Here is a 19,502-nt window from a genome sequence, read left to right on the forward strand (position 1 = left end):
CAGGAGGTTGGAACTGGATGATCTTAAAGGTCCTTTCCAACCCAAACCATTCTAACATTCCATGAATACGGCACCAAAATGATTAAACTAAAGAATATATGATATTCAAAGTATGATCACTGGCCTAGAATAGACTATAAGCAATACAAATATACACAGATAGGGATGCACCCCAAGCCTGATTTATACACAACCAAAGACATGGGCCATCTGCAGCCTTAGATAAATTAATTGAGAAGCTGTGACAGGACCATATGATGATGATGTGTTGTTTGTAACACATTACTCTGGACTTTCAGCTACACTATGCCAGGAATTAGCTACAGTTATGGTTTCCCATAGCAACAGGATATATGGGACAAACTGCTCAGGAAAAGCCAGCTGAACAGGAGCTGTACCTCCCCTGCTGAGCCAAGCCAGGTGCTGCCTTGCTTTGCAGGAAAGTGAAACCCAGCTCCTCCATGTGCATCTGCAGTACTTCTCAAATTTAGTCAAAATGCACCCCTTTCAAAACAGCTGGAATTTTACCACTCCCACACTGCTTCAGACCCTGCAGACAAAGCCTGGTCAACCCAAAGAAGGATGGACTAAAGCCACTAAACTTGCCCCTAGCTGTCATTAATTGAGTAGAGTTGCTGTCACTCGGCCGCTGTCCCTGCACAGTGACCTCACAGAGCAGCTCTGCACTGACCATGCTCAAACGTGAGTGCCCAGCAAGCACTGCAGCCAACACCAGTGAGTGCGTGCCCATCTCTGCACTGCAGCCAACACCAGTGAGAGCGTGCCCATCTCTGCACTGCAGCCAACACCAGTGAGCACGTGCCCATCTCTGCACTGCAGCCAACACCAACGAGTGCCTGCACATCTCTGCTACCTGACCCAATAATCCAGAAACAGCTTCCCGTTGGGAGTTCTCACCTTCCCAAACAGGTGGGCACTTGGCAAATGCAGCCCCCAGAACTGGGCAGGGATGAGCCAGGGGAGCAAAGTGGAGCTTTCTAGGGAGCACAAACAGCACAGCTTCAAACACCTGCTCACACCTTGGCCAAAACACATACACAAATCAGCATTTGTACTTATATATTAATGTGATGCAGAATTATCTCCCTCTTCCCTCAGGGACCTGTATGTCATCTGTGTAACCTACACAGGCAGGCTACAAAGGGTTCAATTTAATCCTAAATACTGGAGCAGCACCTTCTAATGAGCAAGTATACAGAAGCCTTTTAATTTCAATAAGTCACTTCAAGGCAAAAGTCCTAATGAAGACAACATAATTTGTAGTGTCAATAGCTATTAGTGCTATGAGGGCTCCAGAACAGTGAGCTTTGATTTAATGTCTCCCTTTTAGAGCACACTCTGCCTTCATAACAAGAACAAGGCCAAAGAAGAATAACCTTCAGGTACTCCTGAAGATCAGGAGCCCACATCCATAGATTATTTTGATTACCATTTCCTCATTTGAGAAAAATCAACACAAGTGCTATCAGAATATTTATGTCATCAGACCCAATGAATCTCCAACAAGATGTGAATTTATATTCATGAAGTATTAACTACTGCATTTTTGAGACTCTAGAGAGTACTTCTTGGGTTTTGGGGCTACAGGGAATCCATATTTTCCAAATCAAGAAGTAACTTTGCTGGGTTACACTGGTCTTATGCAATATCAGTTTTGCCTACTTACCTCTGCAGCAGCAGGCCTCCAGTATCTTCTCTTCTCCACCAACATTTTTCAAAAGTAAATGCTGATCAAAGTATAAAGTTTGCTTCCAGAGAAGGTGAGATGAGCTGACACAGAAGGAACATGAAATGGGAATGATCTGAGAGCAATGGCAATTAGAAAGAAACAAAGGGCAGCTGGGATGGAACTGTGGGAGATTGATGGCCCCAGCTGAGACTTATTCAGAAGATTTGATAATCCTCTAGGGAGGAATTTTAACCTCCAAGTGCATTCACACAGGTGCTGCTGACAAGAAACAGAACAACTATAAAGAAAAAATACAGAGGATAACTTTTTAGATGTGAATTCATGTCAGCCTTTGGCACCTGATCATTAGTACCAGCACTTAGTATAAAGCAAAAATATTTGGCAGTTTGAAAATTGTGTTCACATATAATTACTGTGCTGGCATTCACTACATTCAACAACAGGAGCAAAGAACTGCATGGTAATTTCTGATAAAAAGGCAACTCCACCAGCCCCTTCTTTACGGTACTGTGACAACACAGGAAGACAAACGTGATTACTTTCTTCTCTACCACTACCCTAAAATTAAGCCTTTCCCCACTGACACTCATTTGGCTTAACACCTCTGATTTGATGAGCACACTGAAGTAATTTTTTTTAGTTCTTCTCTGGCCATCTCAAAGATTGCTGGAGTAGAACTGAAGTAAGGCAAACAAGTCAGTGATGAGCTGACAGAAAATACAGTTTCCTTAGCAGAAGAGTCACATAATATATTTCTCATCAGACCTCCATATTTTTAAATATTTTCATTTTTCTTTCTTCCTCTATGCAAAAACTCAGTCACTGTCTTCTCCTGACACTTCAATTTGAGACAGAATGCAATGCACTCCCCTACAAAAAATACTAGAGTGGGTGTCTCTTCAAGATCTTGAATAGTGAACAAAACCTGGAAAAAATCTATATGAACCTAAATGGCTTATAAGGTTAGCACAGCCAAGACATTCCTGTTTCTATAACCCAAATAGTCCTATGCAGGCACCTTTGATATAGGAGACTGCAGGACAAACTATCCAGCTGCAGCTGCGTTCACCTGGGACAAGTGAAACTGGAGAGGAGATGGGGAAATAAAGAGAAGAAAAAATGCAATAAAAGAAATTCAGCTTCAGCAGAAATAATGCAGTTTTAATGGACCATGGAATATCAGACACCCAACAAGAAGATGACCTTTTCTCCAGTACTGAAATAACAAAGCAATAGAACACAAATGCTGATAAACCAACTTCAACTTTACAAAATCAATTTTTATAAGAATAAAAGAACAAAATCCATGACCTTTTCTTTACTATTTTAAATAAACCAAATCCATCTACTGAAGTCTTCTTTTTGAACAAAAGTTATTGCCTGACCTTTCTTATTCTACTGCAGGATGCAAAGTGACTGGGTGATTTAAGCTCTTTTTTTCTTTCTAAATCAGAGGTTTGTGCCACCACAGAGAGGAGACTGTACACATCTTCCCCACCCCAAGACAGGAGCAGATTCTGCAGGTACCATCAGAAATCTGTGACATGGCCCTAAAACAAGGGGCAAAGCCCCAGAGGCAGGGGCTGGAAGAGGAGTGGATATTTGGGCTGGAATTTGAGTGCCCATCCAAACAAGGCCTATGTCTCCACAGCATTCTGCAACACACAAGTATTTCAGAATATACCTGCACAATGAAGACTATTAAAAGTGATATATGTTAATGGAATATTTTATCTAGTATATCAACACCAAGGTTATATACAGAACACTGACATAATTTTGTATGCTATTCTCAAAGAATCAGAAGCACAAAATACATAATCTGAAATTAACCTTTTCTGTGATGAGCTCTTGATAATTTACTGGATTCTCTACACAAACTGTTTTAGAAACACCATGAAATAAAAACACGATGTAAATGAATGATGATTACATAATTAATGTAATGACAGCCTAAACATAATTTTACCTGTAACATTTCTCTTGTGGAAGCAATGGCCAAGTAATGTTCAGCAGATGGATACTGCTGCCTGGGATAATGGCAAAATACGTTATTAATTGAAAATAGAAATGTGTTATTATTTCCAATCCTTTTAATCCCAAGAGCCATCTGTGGGCAAGGCCTTTTATTTGACACAGAAAAAAAAACAAAACCACAAACATATGCAAGTATATTTGCCTATGTGGAAATATATAAAAATATATACATTAATTTCTCTACTCTATGTTAAAGTGCTGTCAATAAGGAACTGCTTGTGCACATCCCTATGATTTGACAGGATGAGCTCAGAGTCAGAGTAATCCTGACTGACTGAAAATCAGGAATAATTCCTTGAGAGAGACAAATCACTTTATTTTGAGAAATAACTCCCTGGCTTCTGGAAGGAGATTAGTGTATTACAGCCAGTATCATCCTTTTCATCTTGGTTGTTTCCATTCTCTTATTTTTTTACTTTTAAATCACTAAAAAACTGCCAGTGATAGGAACATGGAACAGAACCAATCTGATGGCTCCTAGGGGCAAGAGAGCCATTATGCACAGCAAAACAGTATCTTGAAAAAGCTGACCAAGAACTCTCTGAGATCAGGGGGGAAAGGGCAGGAGAACATCAAGGCTGACAATTGTATCTCCTGGCTGTAAAATATTAATGCTGAAAACCAAGAATCTGAGATTATATGGCCTCATGCAGTATGGAAGGGACATCTTTCTGCCAAAAACCTCAGAGAAGAGGTGGAGAGACTACATGCTGGTATACTCAGAGCTGAAGAATAAAGAGCATTAGTGAGCAATGAGGATTTGTGATGCTGCTTATTTCAGGGCCTGTCCATCTCTTGCTTCTAAGAGCTGTAAGACCCCTGAATAGAAGCCATGGGGTACTGTGGAAGGGTACATTTACTGATAAAACAATCTTTCTCAGGATAAAGAAAACAAAAAGAGGGGTTGCCATGGCAACCCTGAATGAATTCAGCACATCACCTGTGCATAAAGTCTATCTGCAAGGGCTCTCTTGAAAGCTGAGGGTTTGCTTCTCACTTGGGATCCCTCAAAATTGTACAAGGTTCTTAAAAATAAGGATTGCACAGGAAATGGATGGGACTCCTGCACCCACCAGATCAAAGCCTGCTCAAAGGCACAATTTTCTATGGAAAAGGAAAGCAGTGTATTTTTCTTGACAAAGTTTTCAAATTACTGCGAAGATTGGAGAGTCTAATGTATGCAGGGGACAAGCAAGGCTGGAACTTTTTACTACTGAAGCCTTATGCTTGGATTTCCTGACTTGCTACACAAGTCTCTTTCCTTATAGAACCAGGGAAAAGAAAAAACTCAAATATTGGAATCAAATACACTGGAAAAATGAGTGTTTTAGAGATGATGACAAGCCTGAGGAAAAAAATTAAATGCAAAACCAATTAAAAAGTACACAGGTAAAAATGTTAGAAATAAATAACAGTGTATTTAACTATTTTTCAAAGTGTAACAGAGAACATGAGGCCCACTTAGAGTAGCATAAGCAGGCCTAAAGGTAAAATATAAAAGTTTCTGTTATAAAAGCACTACCCAAGGTCTCTCACCTCTGAAAAGTTTGTGAAATTCTGCTGTGTCAGAAGTTCTGTCAGAGCTTGGATTTAAAATCAAACAAATTTGGTAAAGCATTAAAAAAAATAGAACTATGTTTATTGAAGGTAAAGCAAGGCCACATGGAAGCAAAGAGAAGTTTCTTTGTAGCCCTAGTCTGAAGTATCATCTAGAGCAGCTCAGCACAACCAGGATGTCCTTCCAATCAAGGAGGTAAAATGTCCAACACTCCTTTGCTTATTTCCACATTTATAGAGACATAACCCACCTCTACAGGAAGGTCATGGGCTGAAGGCTAAATAAATACCTGTGCTCACTTTCTGCCACCAGGGAAACCTTTAAAGAGTTTGGCAGATTTGTTTAAATAAAACCAGTTTACACAGAAATACATGACTGGAATACAGCATCTGGCTAATGTCAAAATGAAGAGCCTGAAACATGCAGTGACATCAAATACCTCTTTCTTTTGTAGTTCCTGGGGAACTATTAGAGGACAATTCCCAAAGGCTAATGTCAGTCTAAATGTGCAGATTCTTCCTCAGAAGCAGCCACTGGAGACAAGCTACCCCATGTTAGCCCTCATAACTATCTCTAAAATCTTGAAGTGAGAATTAAAACACATCAATTTTTTAAATAAGAGCAGATCCTATTTTGTGTAAGTTCAAGACGCAGTTCTACCATGAAAAACAAACCATTTAAATAAGTCATATTTGTTTTCCTAAATTATTTGTGGCAATAAATTCTAAAGAGGTAGATTCACCAGTACTGGAGCCCAGATACTCTTCTCAGTTCTCATACACCACTGTACCCCAACTTCCAGCCTTGCCAAACCCAGCAGATTCAGATGGGAGCTGATTACTTAAATGAGAAAGTCAATTACACTATAAACTTACATTTGACATAAATACAGTCTGTAGAGAAAGCAGGGAATCAAAATCAATCAAAACCAAAAAGCTCCCTTAAAACTCCCACAAATATTCCCATGGGAGAGCGGATCGTGTCTGAGGGCAGGAGGCTGAACGCAGTAACAATGACAGACCCTTGCAGTCCTGCTTTCTATTAATTTTCACAAATCCTTCTTCTTTTCAGGCACTCATTTACACACAGGAGTCCATGCTAGGCTCAGGATTTGGTTCTTCTAATGCAGAAGTCAATACAGCCCATTCTTGTTTACCAAGTCATGACCAGTGAGAAGTGCCCTGTGAGCAAACAGAGCCTGGCAGTCAATAACCAGCCACAGCAGTGGGGAGAGCCTCACCTCAGGGTAACAAGGTTGTTTTACTTGGCACCAAAACAACAAATGCTCCTTCTTACAGAAGGATTTTTAACCGAGTAGATGAAACGTATCCATATTGCAATTTCAAAGTACAAACTCTGGTAAATAAAAATTAAAATTAAATGCATTAAAATGCAAAGCTTAGGGTTAACACAGCACCCCCCAGTTTGTCTCAGCAGCCACAACACACTGCTGACTCAGCTGGATTTTGATACTCATTATCTCTCACACAATGCAGAGGCAAAGGAATTAACATTCTTCAAAATAAAATTCTCCTCCCAGCAAGTAAAAAAGTAACGGGCATAACAATGATCTACATGCAAAGTCGAGATCCACACCATGGAGCACATTAAATGCTAACACATTTTAAATAAGTATTTTAGGGATTTTTTAACTTTCAGAGACTATATTGTCTTAACTTTCCTCAGTCAAAATAGTTTCTTTGATAGGGGAATCAATAAGAATTAAAGCCTCTGCAGATACAAGGAAAAAGTGTTGTATAAAATTCTCTATGTTTGGAACATGGTTTCACAAGTTACAGACATGGAAAAATATCAGAAAACAACCTGATTTATTTGCAATCTGTGAAAAAAAATCTGTCACCCAGTTCTCCAAAGTATTCAACATTTCTAGTGAAGAGAATAAAATAGCAGAAATACAACTATTTCAAGAAACAATCACAAATCTTGCAATCCTAAAACTAAATTAAATTATGGATTCAAAGTAGGTTGATTCATTCAAGCCATCTGCTCTTCTATTGACATGAGAAAAAACCCCAAATAAACAGAAATATTGAGAGCATGTTTATTTGATTTCTCCCATTTTTTCAAGTCCCACAGATACCCACTCCTCACAGGTCAGAGGAGAAACTCTTGAAAATTTTTCTTTTTCAAAAACAAACAAAAAAAGACCCCTAACCCAAACCCATTATAAACCAGTACTAAGATTCCATATGCATATTGTTACATTACAGTCCTTCTATCATATGTAAAACAATGCTAAAAATGTGTGTTTGTAGAGATATCTTCTTCAGAGGCAGAAGAACCACTGTTTATACATGCTTTTAAGCAGCACGAAAAGAACTGCAGCGCACACATTTGTGCCTTTCACAAACACATACTTAAGCCAATGCATTCAAGCAGAGCATGTTTGGGATTGTAAATGTGTCAAGATAACCCAAACAACACTGGCAGCAATGGCCATCAAACATAACATTTATTTTACTTAGACAAAAAACATAATATGCACACAGCAAAAAGCCATTTTTATCTCACTTATATATAGAATGCATTTATCATAAAATGTTAGAATTAATATAGAGAACTCAAAGACAGTTGACACCTCCAGAAGGAATTAAAATGCAGGTTCTTGAGATAACTCCTATGCCAGTTTGCTCTTCCTTCCAACACAGTAATTTAAATAAATTTACATTAAGCACTGATATTCCTGAAAAGGCTTATAAACATTTAGACAATTACAGTGGAGTAATTCTCTCACAAAAAAATCCCCAAACCAAACAAAACTGAACCACTGAACTTGGGGACAAACCAGACAGTACATGGTATTACCTTTAGCTTGGACAACCAAGTTCACAAAGTTAGCAGGGTAATAATTCTGCCAAAAAAACCTTCAGACTGGTATAAATACAAATGTTACATTTTTAAGGTTATGTCTTAATTTCTTTGCAGTACCTGCAGATGTTATAAAGCAACAGGCTGGCTATTTCTCTATCAGTAGGACTTTTCTACTGAAAAGATGACTTATAGACATTTTATAGAATGAACATTCCTAAGGAATACAGAATGCAACTGAGAGTGTTCAAGCACAAAGACGTGAAAAACTATGAATAAGAGAAAATATTGCCGACTTAGCCCTGCTGTAACTCTGAGGAAAGCAGAGAGAACTCCATTAGCCCTGCAACGGGATGTGAGGCAGCACCATCTACATGAAATCCCGTTCATCAGTGCAAACCCATTTCCAACACCACCACAGTGCAAACCACCCTCCCCCATTCTGTGTCCTCAATAAAAAGTGCCCTGTCTAGTGATGTGCACAAGAGATACCTTGTTTCTGAATTCTTCTTGCAGAAGGGAATATTTTATAAAAGGATGCCTCTCTGGCTATCTCCTTTCAGCAGTTCCCAGAGCAGGAAAGGGCAGGATTTACCCCCGGTGCATTTCCTCTCAAAGCTCAGGCCACCTGTGATGAGGGATCTCAGCACACCAGTCCCAGTGAGGCACCAAACTGCTTCAGAAGACAGAAACTTGTCCACTTGTTGTTAATTTTGCTTTAAATCATAAATGTATGGTATCTGTTCCCTCTGTGCAGCAAAGAGATCAGGAAATGCCTCTGATTAACTCACCTGGTGGAGGTTTGCCATCGCCAGCTCTGCGATCGGTGCAGCTGCTGAGGGCCACCATCGCCTCTGGGACTTGCCCAGTGGATTGGGCTGATAATGCCAAGCTCTTCGATCCTTGGGTGGCCACTTAATCAAAATATAAATCTGATGGTTTTGGTGGGCCCCATGTAACTTGGAAGGAGTGCAGCGTAACAAGGTGTGTATCAAGTTCTTGTAATAGCACTAAATGCAACCATCACTGGTCATCACCTCTTTGGTTCGTATGACTAAGTATCACCAGAAGGCTATCTTAGGAGTAACGAGTGAGTAACTCTGCTCTCCCACGGAACGCCGAGGGGCTGGGACTCTGCCCTGGGAAGAGCAGAGGTGCGGCGATGCCTCAGCCGACACCGTCTCGTGTGGCTGCGGGATCTCCCCGGCTGGCTGTACGCCGTGTCCCGGCTGGGTCCCGCTCGGGGCCGCTGGGGCTCCGCTGAGGGAGCGGCCCGAGCTCCCCTCACGGCCCGAGCCCCCTCACGGCCCGAGCTCCCCTCACGGCCCGAGCCCCCTCACGGCCCGAGCCCCCTCACGGCCCGAGCTCCCCTCACGGCCCGAGCCCCCTCACGGCCCGAGCTCCCCTCACGGCCCGAGCCCCCTCACGGCCCGAGCTCCCCTCACGGACCGAGCCCCCTCACGGACCGAGCTCCCCTCACGGCCCGAGCTCCCCTCACGGCCCGAGCTCCGTCACGGCCCGAGCTCCCCTCACGGCCCGAGCTCCCCTCACGGCCCGAGCCCCCTCACGGCCCGAGCCCCCTCACGGACCGAGCTCCCCTCACGGCCCGAGCTCCCCTCACGGCCCGAGCTCCCCTCACGGCCCGAGCTCCTCTCACGGCCCGAGCTCCCCTCACGGACCGAGCCCCCTCACGGCCCGAGCCCCGTCACGGCCCGAGCTCCCCTCACGGCCCGAGCTCCCCTCACGGCCCGAGCTCCCTCACGGCCCGAGCTCCCCTCACGGCCCGAGCTCCCTCACGGCCCGAGCCCCCTCACGGCCCGAGCCCCCTCACGGCCCGAGCCCCCTCACGGCCCGAGCTCCCCTCACGGCCCGAGCCCCCTCACGGCCCGAGCCCCCTCACGGCCCGGCCTCACCCCCGGGCCGCCAGGGGGCGGCCGCGCCCGCCCTGCTGCGCGCGGGCCGGGAAGGCGCGCGCCGCTGACGCACAGCCGGGCTGCGGCGCGGCCATGGCGAGCGACTTCTACCTGCGCTACTACGTGGGGCACAAGGGGAAGTTCGGGCACGAGTTCCTCGAGTTCGAATTCCGGCCCGACGGTGAGAGCGGGGCAGGGGGCCGGGGAGGCGCGCTGCCGGGCCGCGGGTCCCCCCGGCGTGGTGTAACGCGCGGAAAATCCTCTCCCCGCAGGTAAGCTGCGCTACGCCAACAACAGCAACTACAAGAACGATGTGATGATCCGAAAGGAGGTGAGGCAGCGCGGCTGAGGCGCTTGTGCGAGCGGGACTCGGGGCAGGGCCAGGGTTGGATTTCGTTGCCGGGGCGTTGTGGGCTGGGCTGTATTTATTTCTCTGCCGGAATGTTGTGTCCAGGCTTATGTGCACAAGAGTGTGATGGAGGAGCTGAAGAGAATAATCGACGACAGTGAAATCACAAAAGAAGATGATGCTCTGTGGCCTCCTCCTGACAGAGTGGGCCGACAGGTACGGTGCATAGTGTTTCTTTTAATTGCTCTTTAATTTTCATATGTTAGCTCCCTGGAAGCATAACTAAACTTTTGCTTCAAGCCAGTATTGTTTCCAGCCGAAAGGGAAACAAATACTACTTTAAAACCCGAGTAGTGCCTCAATGACAGTGTAGCTGTGGAAGCTAATATGATCCATAGACCTGCTGTATTTGATATCTTTGTTATAGAAATTTGTAATAAAAAATAAAAACCATCACAGTACTGAAGTGTTTCTGTAACTGGTGCCATGAAGCAGTGAGTTCCTATAAGCTTTTCTTTTTCAGGAGCTCGAGATAGTAATTGGTGACGAGCACATCTCCTTTACAACGTCAAAAATCGGTTCCCTCATTGATGTAAATCAGTCCAAGTATGTACTCTGCTTTTTACTCTGCCCTTGTTTGTGTTTACTAATCTGTATTAGAACTTCCTGATTATTTGGTACCTGTATTCTCTATCGTTTCAAAGTATGAATCAGCTCTAGGGGCACCAGTGCTCTGTGTTGCAGCACAATATCCCAAATGCCTTAAGGCTGTGGCATTACGGGCTGTGTTCTCAAACTCAGAGAATGCCCTCAGCATTCTGAGCAGACCTTGCTGTAGGAACCCTGTTACACACATACAGAGTCTGAGCTGCCATTGGCCTGTTTGTACCAATTTCTTTGGGAGAATCAAGATACCTGTATTTCACCTAAGCTGAAAAGACTGACTATTATGGGGAAGGGAGGGGTAAAATCCTAAGTGCTGTTAATACTTGTTTTCATTATAAAAATGCATATTTTGTAAAAGCTTAAAATGTTCACAGGTGGAGAAGAGAATATTTAATCAATCAGTATAGAATGAAACAAATCTGTTAATGTCTAAGATGACATCTAAAAAGTCCTCATATAGGCTTTGGGTTTTTTTAATACATTAGTTCTGTAACCTGTTCTTTAATAACATCAGTCTAATTTTTTTTAAGTAATTGAAATTTTTCCCCCCTTTCTTCCATCTGTTGTGAACTGCAGAGATCCAGAAGGTTTGAGAGTGTTCTACTACCTGGTCCAGGACCTTAAATGTCTTGTCTTCAGTCTTATTGGACTCCACTTCAAGATTAAGCCAATTTAAGTCAGACAAACTGAAGTTTGTATTGCAATATTAGCAGTAGGGGTGGGGAGGGAGAATCTGTTCCAGTTCTTCATTGTTTCTGAAATTTTTTTGTACTTTAGATTATTTTTTGATTGTTATTTTGTTGTTGTTACAAACTGTCAGTGACTCAATAAAAGGGTGATATCTGCGTTTTTAATTTTTAAGCTGTGGTGAGTGACTGACTCCTAACACTTCTTTTATAACGGTGCATTCAGAGTTTGTCTCTTCACTCAGATCACCCACACACTGCACGTCTCTACACAGCAGTAGAAAAAGGAATGAAGCCTGGCTCTGTGAAATGGAACTTTTGCCAGTTGTCAAGGCAAACTTTTGTTACTATCCTGAGCTGGGTATTCTGTTAGCCAGCCAAGAACATCTGGCTCCGCACAGGTAAATGGTTATAGCAGACACACATCACCTTCATCCCAGCCGGGGTTACCCACTTACCTCCAGAGCAGAGACAAACAACAGGAGCCATCAGGGATCTTCACTGACCGTCCCGTTCAGCTTCAGAGAAGCTGAAAAGCAACCTAGAATGTATTTAGTTTAGTTCTCGGGTCGCAGATCTGTTGTGCAGCATTCATTAAAAGACAGGCATCCCCCACAGGCCCAGAGGGCAGACCCCATGGCAGTGCTGCCAGACTGCGCTTTTGCTTTCTCTTAACACGTTTGGTCTGTAAGAAGAAGCTGCGATTTAAAAAAAAAAAAAAAAGTGAATAATTGATGTGTAATTTTCAAAATACCGACGCCTCCCGCTTTTCCTTCCCTCCCCACAGACAGCTCCCGCCATCCCGCAGGGCGGGCGGTGGCGGCCGCCATCTTGGCTGAGGGCAGACGCGGCTTCGCGCCGGCCCAGCCGGGCAGGGAGTGCGGGGCCGCCATCTTGGCTGAGGGCAGACGCGGCTTCGCGCCGGCCCAGCCGGGCAGGGAGTGCGGGGCCGCCATCTTGGCTGAGGGCAGACGCGGCTTCGCGCCGGCCCAGCCGGGCAGGGAGTGCGGGGCCGCCATCTTGGCTGAGGGCACGGCCGCAGGGAACGGGGACTTGCACCGGATCCGCGCGGCCATGGGGGTAGGTGAGAGCCCCGGGCGGAGCCCCGCGGGGGCAGGGGGAGGCTCGGCCGGAGCCCCGCGGGGGCAGGGGGAGGCTCGGCCGGAGCCCCGCGGGGGCAGGGGCAGCAGGGCCGGCCGGCGCTGACGCGCTCCGCCGCTTGCCTTGCAGAGGATCGGGCTGCAGCTCCGCGCCACGCTGGAGAACATCACCCGGCTGCGGGCCGAGGGCGAGGACTTCCGATGGTACCTCAAGGTGCGGGACAGCGGGGCCGGGGCCGGGAGCGGCGCATGTCCCTGATTATTGACGGCTTTCAACCTTCCCATTTGTGTTCTCCAGCTGAAATGTGGGAACTGCGGTGAAGTCTCCGAAAAGTGGCAGTACCTGCGGCTCATGGTGCGTGTGCCCCTCGTAACCTACCTCTGAGAAAAAATGAGAGCACAAACCTGCCTCTACACACGTATCCGCATCGAGGATGTGACAGCTCCCCCTCTAGATGGATCGTTTTTCAAGAGCTATATGCATTTAGAAAATTGTCACGTTCCATATTAAAAGAAATATTGGAGATTGTTAATTGACATATGCCATTTGAATAGTGACTGTTGGTAACAAACTATTACATCTGCTTTTAAAACACCTTTCTGTAAAAATTTAATTTAAAAAGAAATTTTGAAGTGGTATCAAAATACGGTTGTGCCTGTAGTATATTTCTCTGATGCCGATGGAATCCTTTTGGAGAATGTCAGATAAATTAAGATCATTTAAGCATGTTAAATCAGCATTTGGAAGCTGAAAAAGGAGGATAAAATTTTTAGGGATACTGTTCTTAGCAATAATCATCCCTTTTTGTTGCATACAGCTGAATGGTAAGAATGTATTTTGAAGATTTAATAGAGCATGCCTATATGGATAAGACACAAATATATATTATTCCCTATTTAAACTCTGGAACGGAATTATTCTTTGGTAATTACATCTTGTTAAATTACTAATCTCTGCAGTTAAAAAAAAAAAGATGACTTGTTACAGTATTTTTAAAAAAGCTAAAGGTTGTTGTAAAAACTGCCTTACCTTTGCAGAGGTTTCCAGAGGCTGAAGTGGTTAAAAATGTCTTTCTTGTCTTGGATTTTAGGACAGTGCTCCCCTGAAAGGCGGCCGAGGAAGCGCCACGATGGTGCAGAAGTGCAAGCTGTGCTCCAGGGAGAGCTCCATCGGTATGTGCTTGGCCACTGACCCGGCACCATCCGTTTCACAGTTTCTATTTTAGCCCCCATTTTTGCTTGACCCCGTTTGTAAAGAGCTTTCACCAGGGATTTCTGCCCTTGTACACTGGTGCTGGAATTCCCAACAGGCACATTGTGGACATTACGTTCAGGGAGACTCACCTCCTGGTGAGTCCAGCCTTCTGCATGAACAAAACTCATCTGTATTGTTATTTTACAAAAGCATGCAAATCTTTTTGGCATTGGTATTGAGAAATTGTGCAGTGTAAACTCAGGAGAAGGGAGAAAAATGTAATTCTGCCTTTTGAAGATGAGCTGCAGGAAAACCTTGCATTTCTTGCATTTCTTTTGTTTTGTATAAGGAAGTTGTTGTGAAAGCAGATCCTGGTCCTTGGTTTGTGCTGAACAAAACTGAAGACATAGTGCCACTCACTTGTTTACTTTTTTTTTTTTTGTTTTAGATATTTTAAGTCAGACAATCAAGCCGTACAATGTAAGTTTGTTTCCTCTTCTATGTAACAAGTGAAAGATATACAAGCATTAACAGTATTTTGAGTTTTTGCTTTACCATCCTCCTTCAAGAACACAAAAAGCTGGTCCTACCCTTGGACAGAAATAGTCTTGTAAACTCCTGAGCAGTCTCAAGTGTAGAATAATCTGATACATTTCAAAAGGCAACACAGAACTGTATCATCCAAATTAGAGGTATTTTATATATATATATATAAAATGCCTCTCTAGGTCTCCTTTCAAAGACTTCCTCATGGCAGACTAAGAAATTCTAGTTAGGTAGTTAGGGACCACCTATGAAATGAGCCATAGGATTTTGCTGGCACCTGGGTCATCAGAGATGACAGTGCTGCCTTTAAAGCAATCCATTCCTAGACTAATGCTTGTCACTGTCTCTATTTGATGGAAATTAATGGTTTTCTGACTCAATCACAGGCTGAAGACAGCGAGAAATTCAAAACTATTGTGGAGTTTGAATGCCGAGGTCTGGAACCAGTTGATTTTCAACCACAGGTGAGTTCTTATTTATGATTCGTTTCTGTCTTTAAAAGCTCTTCTAGAGTGATAAAATACACACTATTTGAAATGGTTCTGGAACATCTTAGACCTTCCCAGATTCCCAACGTTCCACAGTTCCTTGTTCTACTACATTTGATTAAAAAAAAAAAAAAAACCAAAAAAAAACAAATACTTGGGAAAGCTAACACCGACAACTGGTATTCTCTGTGCCAGTAAAATCTAAAACTAAGCACACCTTGGAGTTGTACTTAAACTGCCTCAGAGGTGACTCAGTGTTAATCTGAATTCATCTCGTCAGGTCATTGCAAGAGTCTTTCCCAAAGGGAAAGTGCAGCATTATACAGAGCACCACTTGCTCCTTGCGATGTTAGAGAGCTCATCAAGCTCAGGTTATGAACACACTTCAGTGTGTGTCCTCTAAAAAATAAACATTTTCTTTGGGGTTGACATCACCAGAGCCACAGGAGATGAACACTGGCATTTTCCCATTTGCTGCTTGAGCAGACAAAGCTTGAAGATCACTGGCAGTTACAGGCTGGTGCAAAGCACACCTTAATGTTCAGAGTTAAAGGATTCTTCAGGGCCAGTCTGCAATGACTCATCTCTGTGCATGGTCATGCTCTATTGCCACTTAACTCCCCGCTATTTTTAACCTATTATTCCAGTTGGATTAGGTGTAAATAGACTGACAAATATAAACCTGTCTTATCCTTCTCTCAGACTGGGATGCTGTGCTAAGAAACAGCCAAAAAAAGCTGATCCTACAAAGAATTTGATATAAATAGAATCTCTAGAGCAGTATGCTGGGGGAGGTCTTTATTTAAGTGAAGTCCATCTTTTTGATGAATGGTTATTCCTTCATTCCAGAATGGTTGTTAGTTTATTCCTGCTTGAAAGCTTTGCAACCAGACTTAGGAACTTGCTCTTAAAGAAAAATCGATGGGAAGACTACAAAATGTAGGAGATGTTTATAGCTCTGCATCTTAGCTGTCAACTTTAGTTACAGAACAAAGACTTCACAGCTGTAACAAAAGTTTTAATTTAATATTCTGAGTTTGGTGTGCTTGACTGGAGAGTACTTGAATCCCTGAGGAAGTATTTCAGTGAATTTTTGGATGCCTAAATCAGTAAATGAGAGTTTTCTGATGCTCAAAGGACTTCTGCAGTTCCGAAGCCTGGCTTCTGCACAAACCTAGATCTCACTTTTGATTAGCGCTAAACATGGCATGTAGCCATATAACCACTGTATTTTCTTTATATTTGAGTGTTAGAGATGAGAAAGTATCCTTTGTTTATCTAATATAAAGCCTCATTTTAGACCTAGTGCAGAAGTTTGCAATTGCAGTCACATGGCTGGTGAATGGCCCCAGGTGGCAAAAGCAGGGCTCCTTTCATTTTGACCCACAATGCTGATCTTCCTCTCCACCCCAGCAGTTCCCTTGACATGGGTTTCTGACAGTTACTGAAAGTCCACTGTGCCCTGCAGATCCCTCTCCTGTTGTTAGATTTGTTAGATTTACCATACTCTGTGGTTCATTTAACACCCAAGTGCTTAACCTTCCATTCAAATCCCCAAATATTTTCAAGTCTTGTGGCTTTGCATATGCCTAATGTCTGACTAGCTCTAATAGGGATTTCTTTATCCAAAATGCAAGTGCAGATCCCTTGCAGAACACCAGGAAGAAGCTGCCTTTGGTTTTTAGCCTCTTGTTAATAAAATTCTGTACTTAGAATTGACAAAGTAAGAAACCTTCCTGCATGCTACAGAAGTGTCTGGGATTTTTAAATATAATTTTAAAATTAGTAAATCTTACTCTATAGCTTGGTAACTGTGAACCTAAAGTGAAAGATCTGTTCCTATGGAAGATAGGACAGCTCTAGGAAGGTGCTCTGGTTTTTCTCCACTCTTTAAACACAGCAACAGTGATGAAGAACTGTCCCCTGTGAAATGCTTGTTTGGGATCCTAATCTGTTCACTCAGCCAGCTGATCCTCCTTACACATAAAGCTTGCTTGTCACTTTTGTGCCTAAATCCAATCCAAGCTGCTCCTTCTCTAGAGTGTCTTGGATTCTGACAATATTCAAGCTAGAACTGTTGGCTTTCTTCCACATTTTCTATTGCTTTCCTTGCAGTGTGTTATGAAGCTATTATGCCTGTGTGGACTCTGAACACAAAGCTATTAGTAGTAATTTGATGCTGCTATAAACTTAGAAACTAAGCTTTAACATTATCTAGAATAGTTGGAAACACTTTTTTTGCTGGGAAAAATAGAGGAGCAGGGTTCCAACATTATACTGACCCTAATTAGCAAAGAGCTTAACATTCTTTCTATCTAACCTTAAAGAAATACAATACATTTTTGTGCTTAGCTAACTTATTTAAATATTTCAATGATCATATTTATTATTTTGTCAGTACAATGTAATTTTAAAAACTTTCTGCAAATGTGTTTGCAGGCAGGGTTTGCTGCTGAAGGTGCAGAATCTGGCACACCTTTCAATGACATAAACTTGTTAGAAAAGGTATGTTGTCTTTTCACTAGTAAAACTACTTACCTAGCTTGCTTTCCTCATGTCACTAGTCCAAAATACACATCCTAGAGTGGTTTTGCTCTTTCTGTAGCCACAGGAAGGCCACAGCTGGAGAGAGAAACTGAATCAAGTATGAACAACCAACATTACTAACAGTGTCATTTTAGAAGTATGGATTTGTTAACTTAGCAGCTGACAAAGATTTAAGTCACTCAGGAATTCCAGAGAGCAAGAACTGGAATACTAAATGGCTGTCTAGGAAGATCCCTGCCCATTGTCCTGTGCACCAAGAAGTTAAAAAGTAATATAGACACTGTCCTTCAAAGCTCAGGATAATGACACCAGCATTGCAAATCTTCTTGGGTGTAAGCAGGAATCTCAAGGTCAAAATCTGTTCCCTGGTATCCTACTTGGCAGGGATCTGCTTGTCTGCTTACCCACCTGACTAGGGTATTGTAAATGATAGATAATCCTTTCACCTGCCATGGCTGCTGTCTGTCCACTACAGGCTGGGGACTATGTAAGAAAGTAAACCCCAGCAATATGCATATATAAAAACACTGAGACTGAAGCTCATTTAATTTCAGGCTAGTGATCTTGTTACTCTCACATGTTAAAATTTAACTTTCTATAGATATTTAAGACTCAATTTGAGTAACATTTAGCTCCCGTTTAATTCCAGTCTGTGTGCATTCTGTCCTTTGTGACTAACACTGTGAAATCTTATTTCCTACAGGATTGGAATGACTATGATGAAAAAACAAAGGAATCTGTTGGAATCTATGAAGTTACCCATAAATTTGTAAAATGCTGAAGTTCATACCCCTAACAAATTATGACATGGTTATTGATGGAGGAGCTGTAAACATCAGATATGCAGCTTCCTTGGAGTTACTTTTTTACATGGCTGCACTTCAAAAATGGATACCTAAGTTCACAGAGTCATTTAGGTTGGAAGTGATCTCCAAGACTGAGTTCAACCTTTGACCGACATCCCTGAGTTGTACTTTCTGTCCCCAGCATGCCCTAATAAAATATTTCCCATGGAGCACTTGGAGATGGCCTGAGTACAAATTGAAAATAGTACATATTGACTGAACTGTGCCATGTCCTTGATGCTTTGGGGTTTTGGAATTACATTGTTGTGGGCTGTAGTTTAGCTAATGGATTGAGTAACTACTTACACAACTTCCAGCCTTAAAGGTTTTAATAGTTGGTCACCAGGAAGTACCTATATTTGATTGTCTAACATAAGCAAACAAAGTCTTCCCACTCACCACTCCTATCATGAGGAAATGGCTGCAACCACTAGTAAAGGCACTGTGGTAACTCTTAAGGAAACAGCTACACCTTTAAGCAGCTTTCTGCCACTTCAGGTAAAGACTGAGGCATGTTTCCTGAGAACACTTACTAAGCTTGACTGCTGCTGACATTTACACAGTTACAGTCCTCTGAAAAGCAAGTTATTTTTTCAAGTATGTCATTAAGTAAACCTAATTTTTAGGTGAAGATAGACTTTGTACTCCTTGGTGAGTGCACTCACAGTCATGCCAGCTGTTATCGTGTTTCAAAACAAAACAAAAAACCCCACCAAAACAAACCTCAAAAAAGAAAAAAGAAAAAAAAAAGTCCAGCCAATCTTTAGTGAATTTTATTCAGACTTTTTGTCTGATTATTGTTTCCTGATACATTATTTCCTGCGTCTTCCCAAATTATCACCTTCCTTTCTTTGTTTATGCTGAGTTTTAAAGTAGGTTTTAAAATACTGCTTTTCAGCTGAAAACTAGAACAGCACATTACAAGAGCAAAGCCTTCAGGCTTACATATGAAAGGCTTTCCCCTGGTAGCACTTACATTTCATACTTCCAGGACAGGGTATTGCTTACACCTACTGTACTAAATTAAAAAGA

General features: G+C 42.7%; 2 protein-coding genes and 1 long non-coding RNA gene across 3 annotated transcripts; 2 read left to right on the forward strand and 1 right to left on the reverse strand.

Annotated features, from left to right (window-relative positions):
• Window positions 1-5,960: 5,960 nt before the first annotated feature.
• Window positions 5,961-9,477, reverse strand: LOC110470183 (uncharacterized). The gene is made up of 2 exons (XR_002465369.3): window positions 8,927-9,477; window positions 5,961-6,487 (listed from the first exon to the last, which is right to left on the reverse strand). It is a non-coding gene; the product is annotated as an uncharacterized LOC110470183 (long non-coding RNA).
• Window positions 9,478-10,114: 637 nt separating this feature from the next.
• MAGOH (mago homolog, exon junction complex subunit) lies at window positions 10,115-11,924 on the forward strand. Its single transcript, XM_021529632.2, has 5 exons — window positions 10,115-10,229; window positions 10,321-10,379; window positions 10,503-10,613; window positions 10,921-11,003; window positions 11,640-11,924. Exons 1-5 carry the CDS (start codon window positions 10,142-10,144, stop codon window positions 11,737-11,739), a joined length of 441 nt encoding a protein of 146 aa, XP_021385307.1. The 5' UTR covers window positions 10,115-10,141; the 3' UTR covers window positions 11,740-11,924.
• Window positions 11,925-12,781: 857 nt separating this feature from the next.
• On the forward strand, window positions 12,782-18,649 carry CZIB (CXXC motif containing zinc binding protein). The gene is made up of 8 exons (XM_085586244.1): window positions 12,782-12,829; window positions 12,980-13,063; window positions 13,148-13,204; window positions 13,941-14,022; window positions 14,493-14,524; window positions 14,977-15,054; window positions 17,518-17,583; window positions 18,329-18,649. The coding sequence occupies exons 1-8, from the start codon at window positions 12,824-12,826 to the stop codon at window positions 18,404-18,406; spliced, it is 483 nt and encodes a 160-aa protein (XP_085442370.1). The 5' UTR covers window positions 12,782-12,823; the 3' UTR covers window positions 18,407-18,649.
• Window positions 18,650-19,502: the final 853 nt, after the last annotated feature.

Source organism: Lonchura striata, chromosome 8, assembly GCF_050655825.1.
Source record: "Lonchura striata isolate lonStrDom1 chromosome 8, ASM5065582v1, whole genome shotgun sequence".
Lineage (NCBI taxonomy): Eukaryota > Metazoa > Chordata > Aves > Passeriformes > Estrildidae > Lonchura > Lonchura striata.

Coding starts and splice junctions, on each gene's coding strand:
- CZIB (XM_085586244.1), top strand. Junction 15,055..17,517: donor CAGTTGATTTTCAACCACAG/GTGAGTTCTTAT, acceptor ATGTGTTTGCAG/GCAGGGTTTGCTGCTGAAGG. Junction 17,584..18,328: donor ACATAAACTTGTTAGAAAAG/GTATGTTGTCTT, acceptor TATTTCCTACAG/GATTGGAATGACTATGATGA.
- MAGOH (XM_021529632.2), top strand. CDS start 10,142: ATGGCGAGCGACTTCTACCTGCGCTACTACGTGGGGCACAAGGGGAAG. Junction 10,230..10,320: donor GTTCGAATTCCGGCCCGACG/GTGAGAGCGGGG, acceptor CTCTCCCCGCAG/GTAAGCTGCGCTACGCCAAC. Junction 11,004..11,639: donor ATTGATGTAAATCAGTCCAA/GTATGTACTCTG, acceptor TGTGAACTGCAG/AGATCCAGAAGGTTTGAGAG.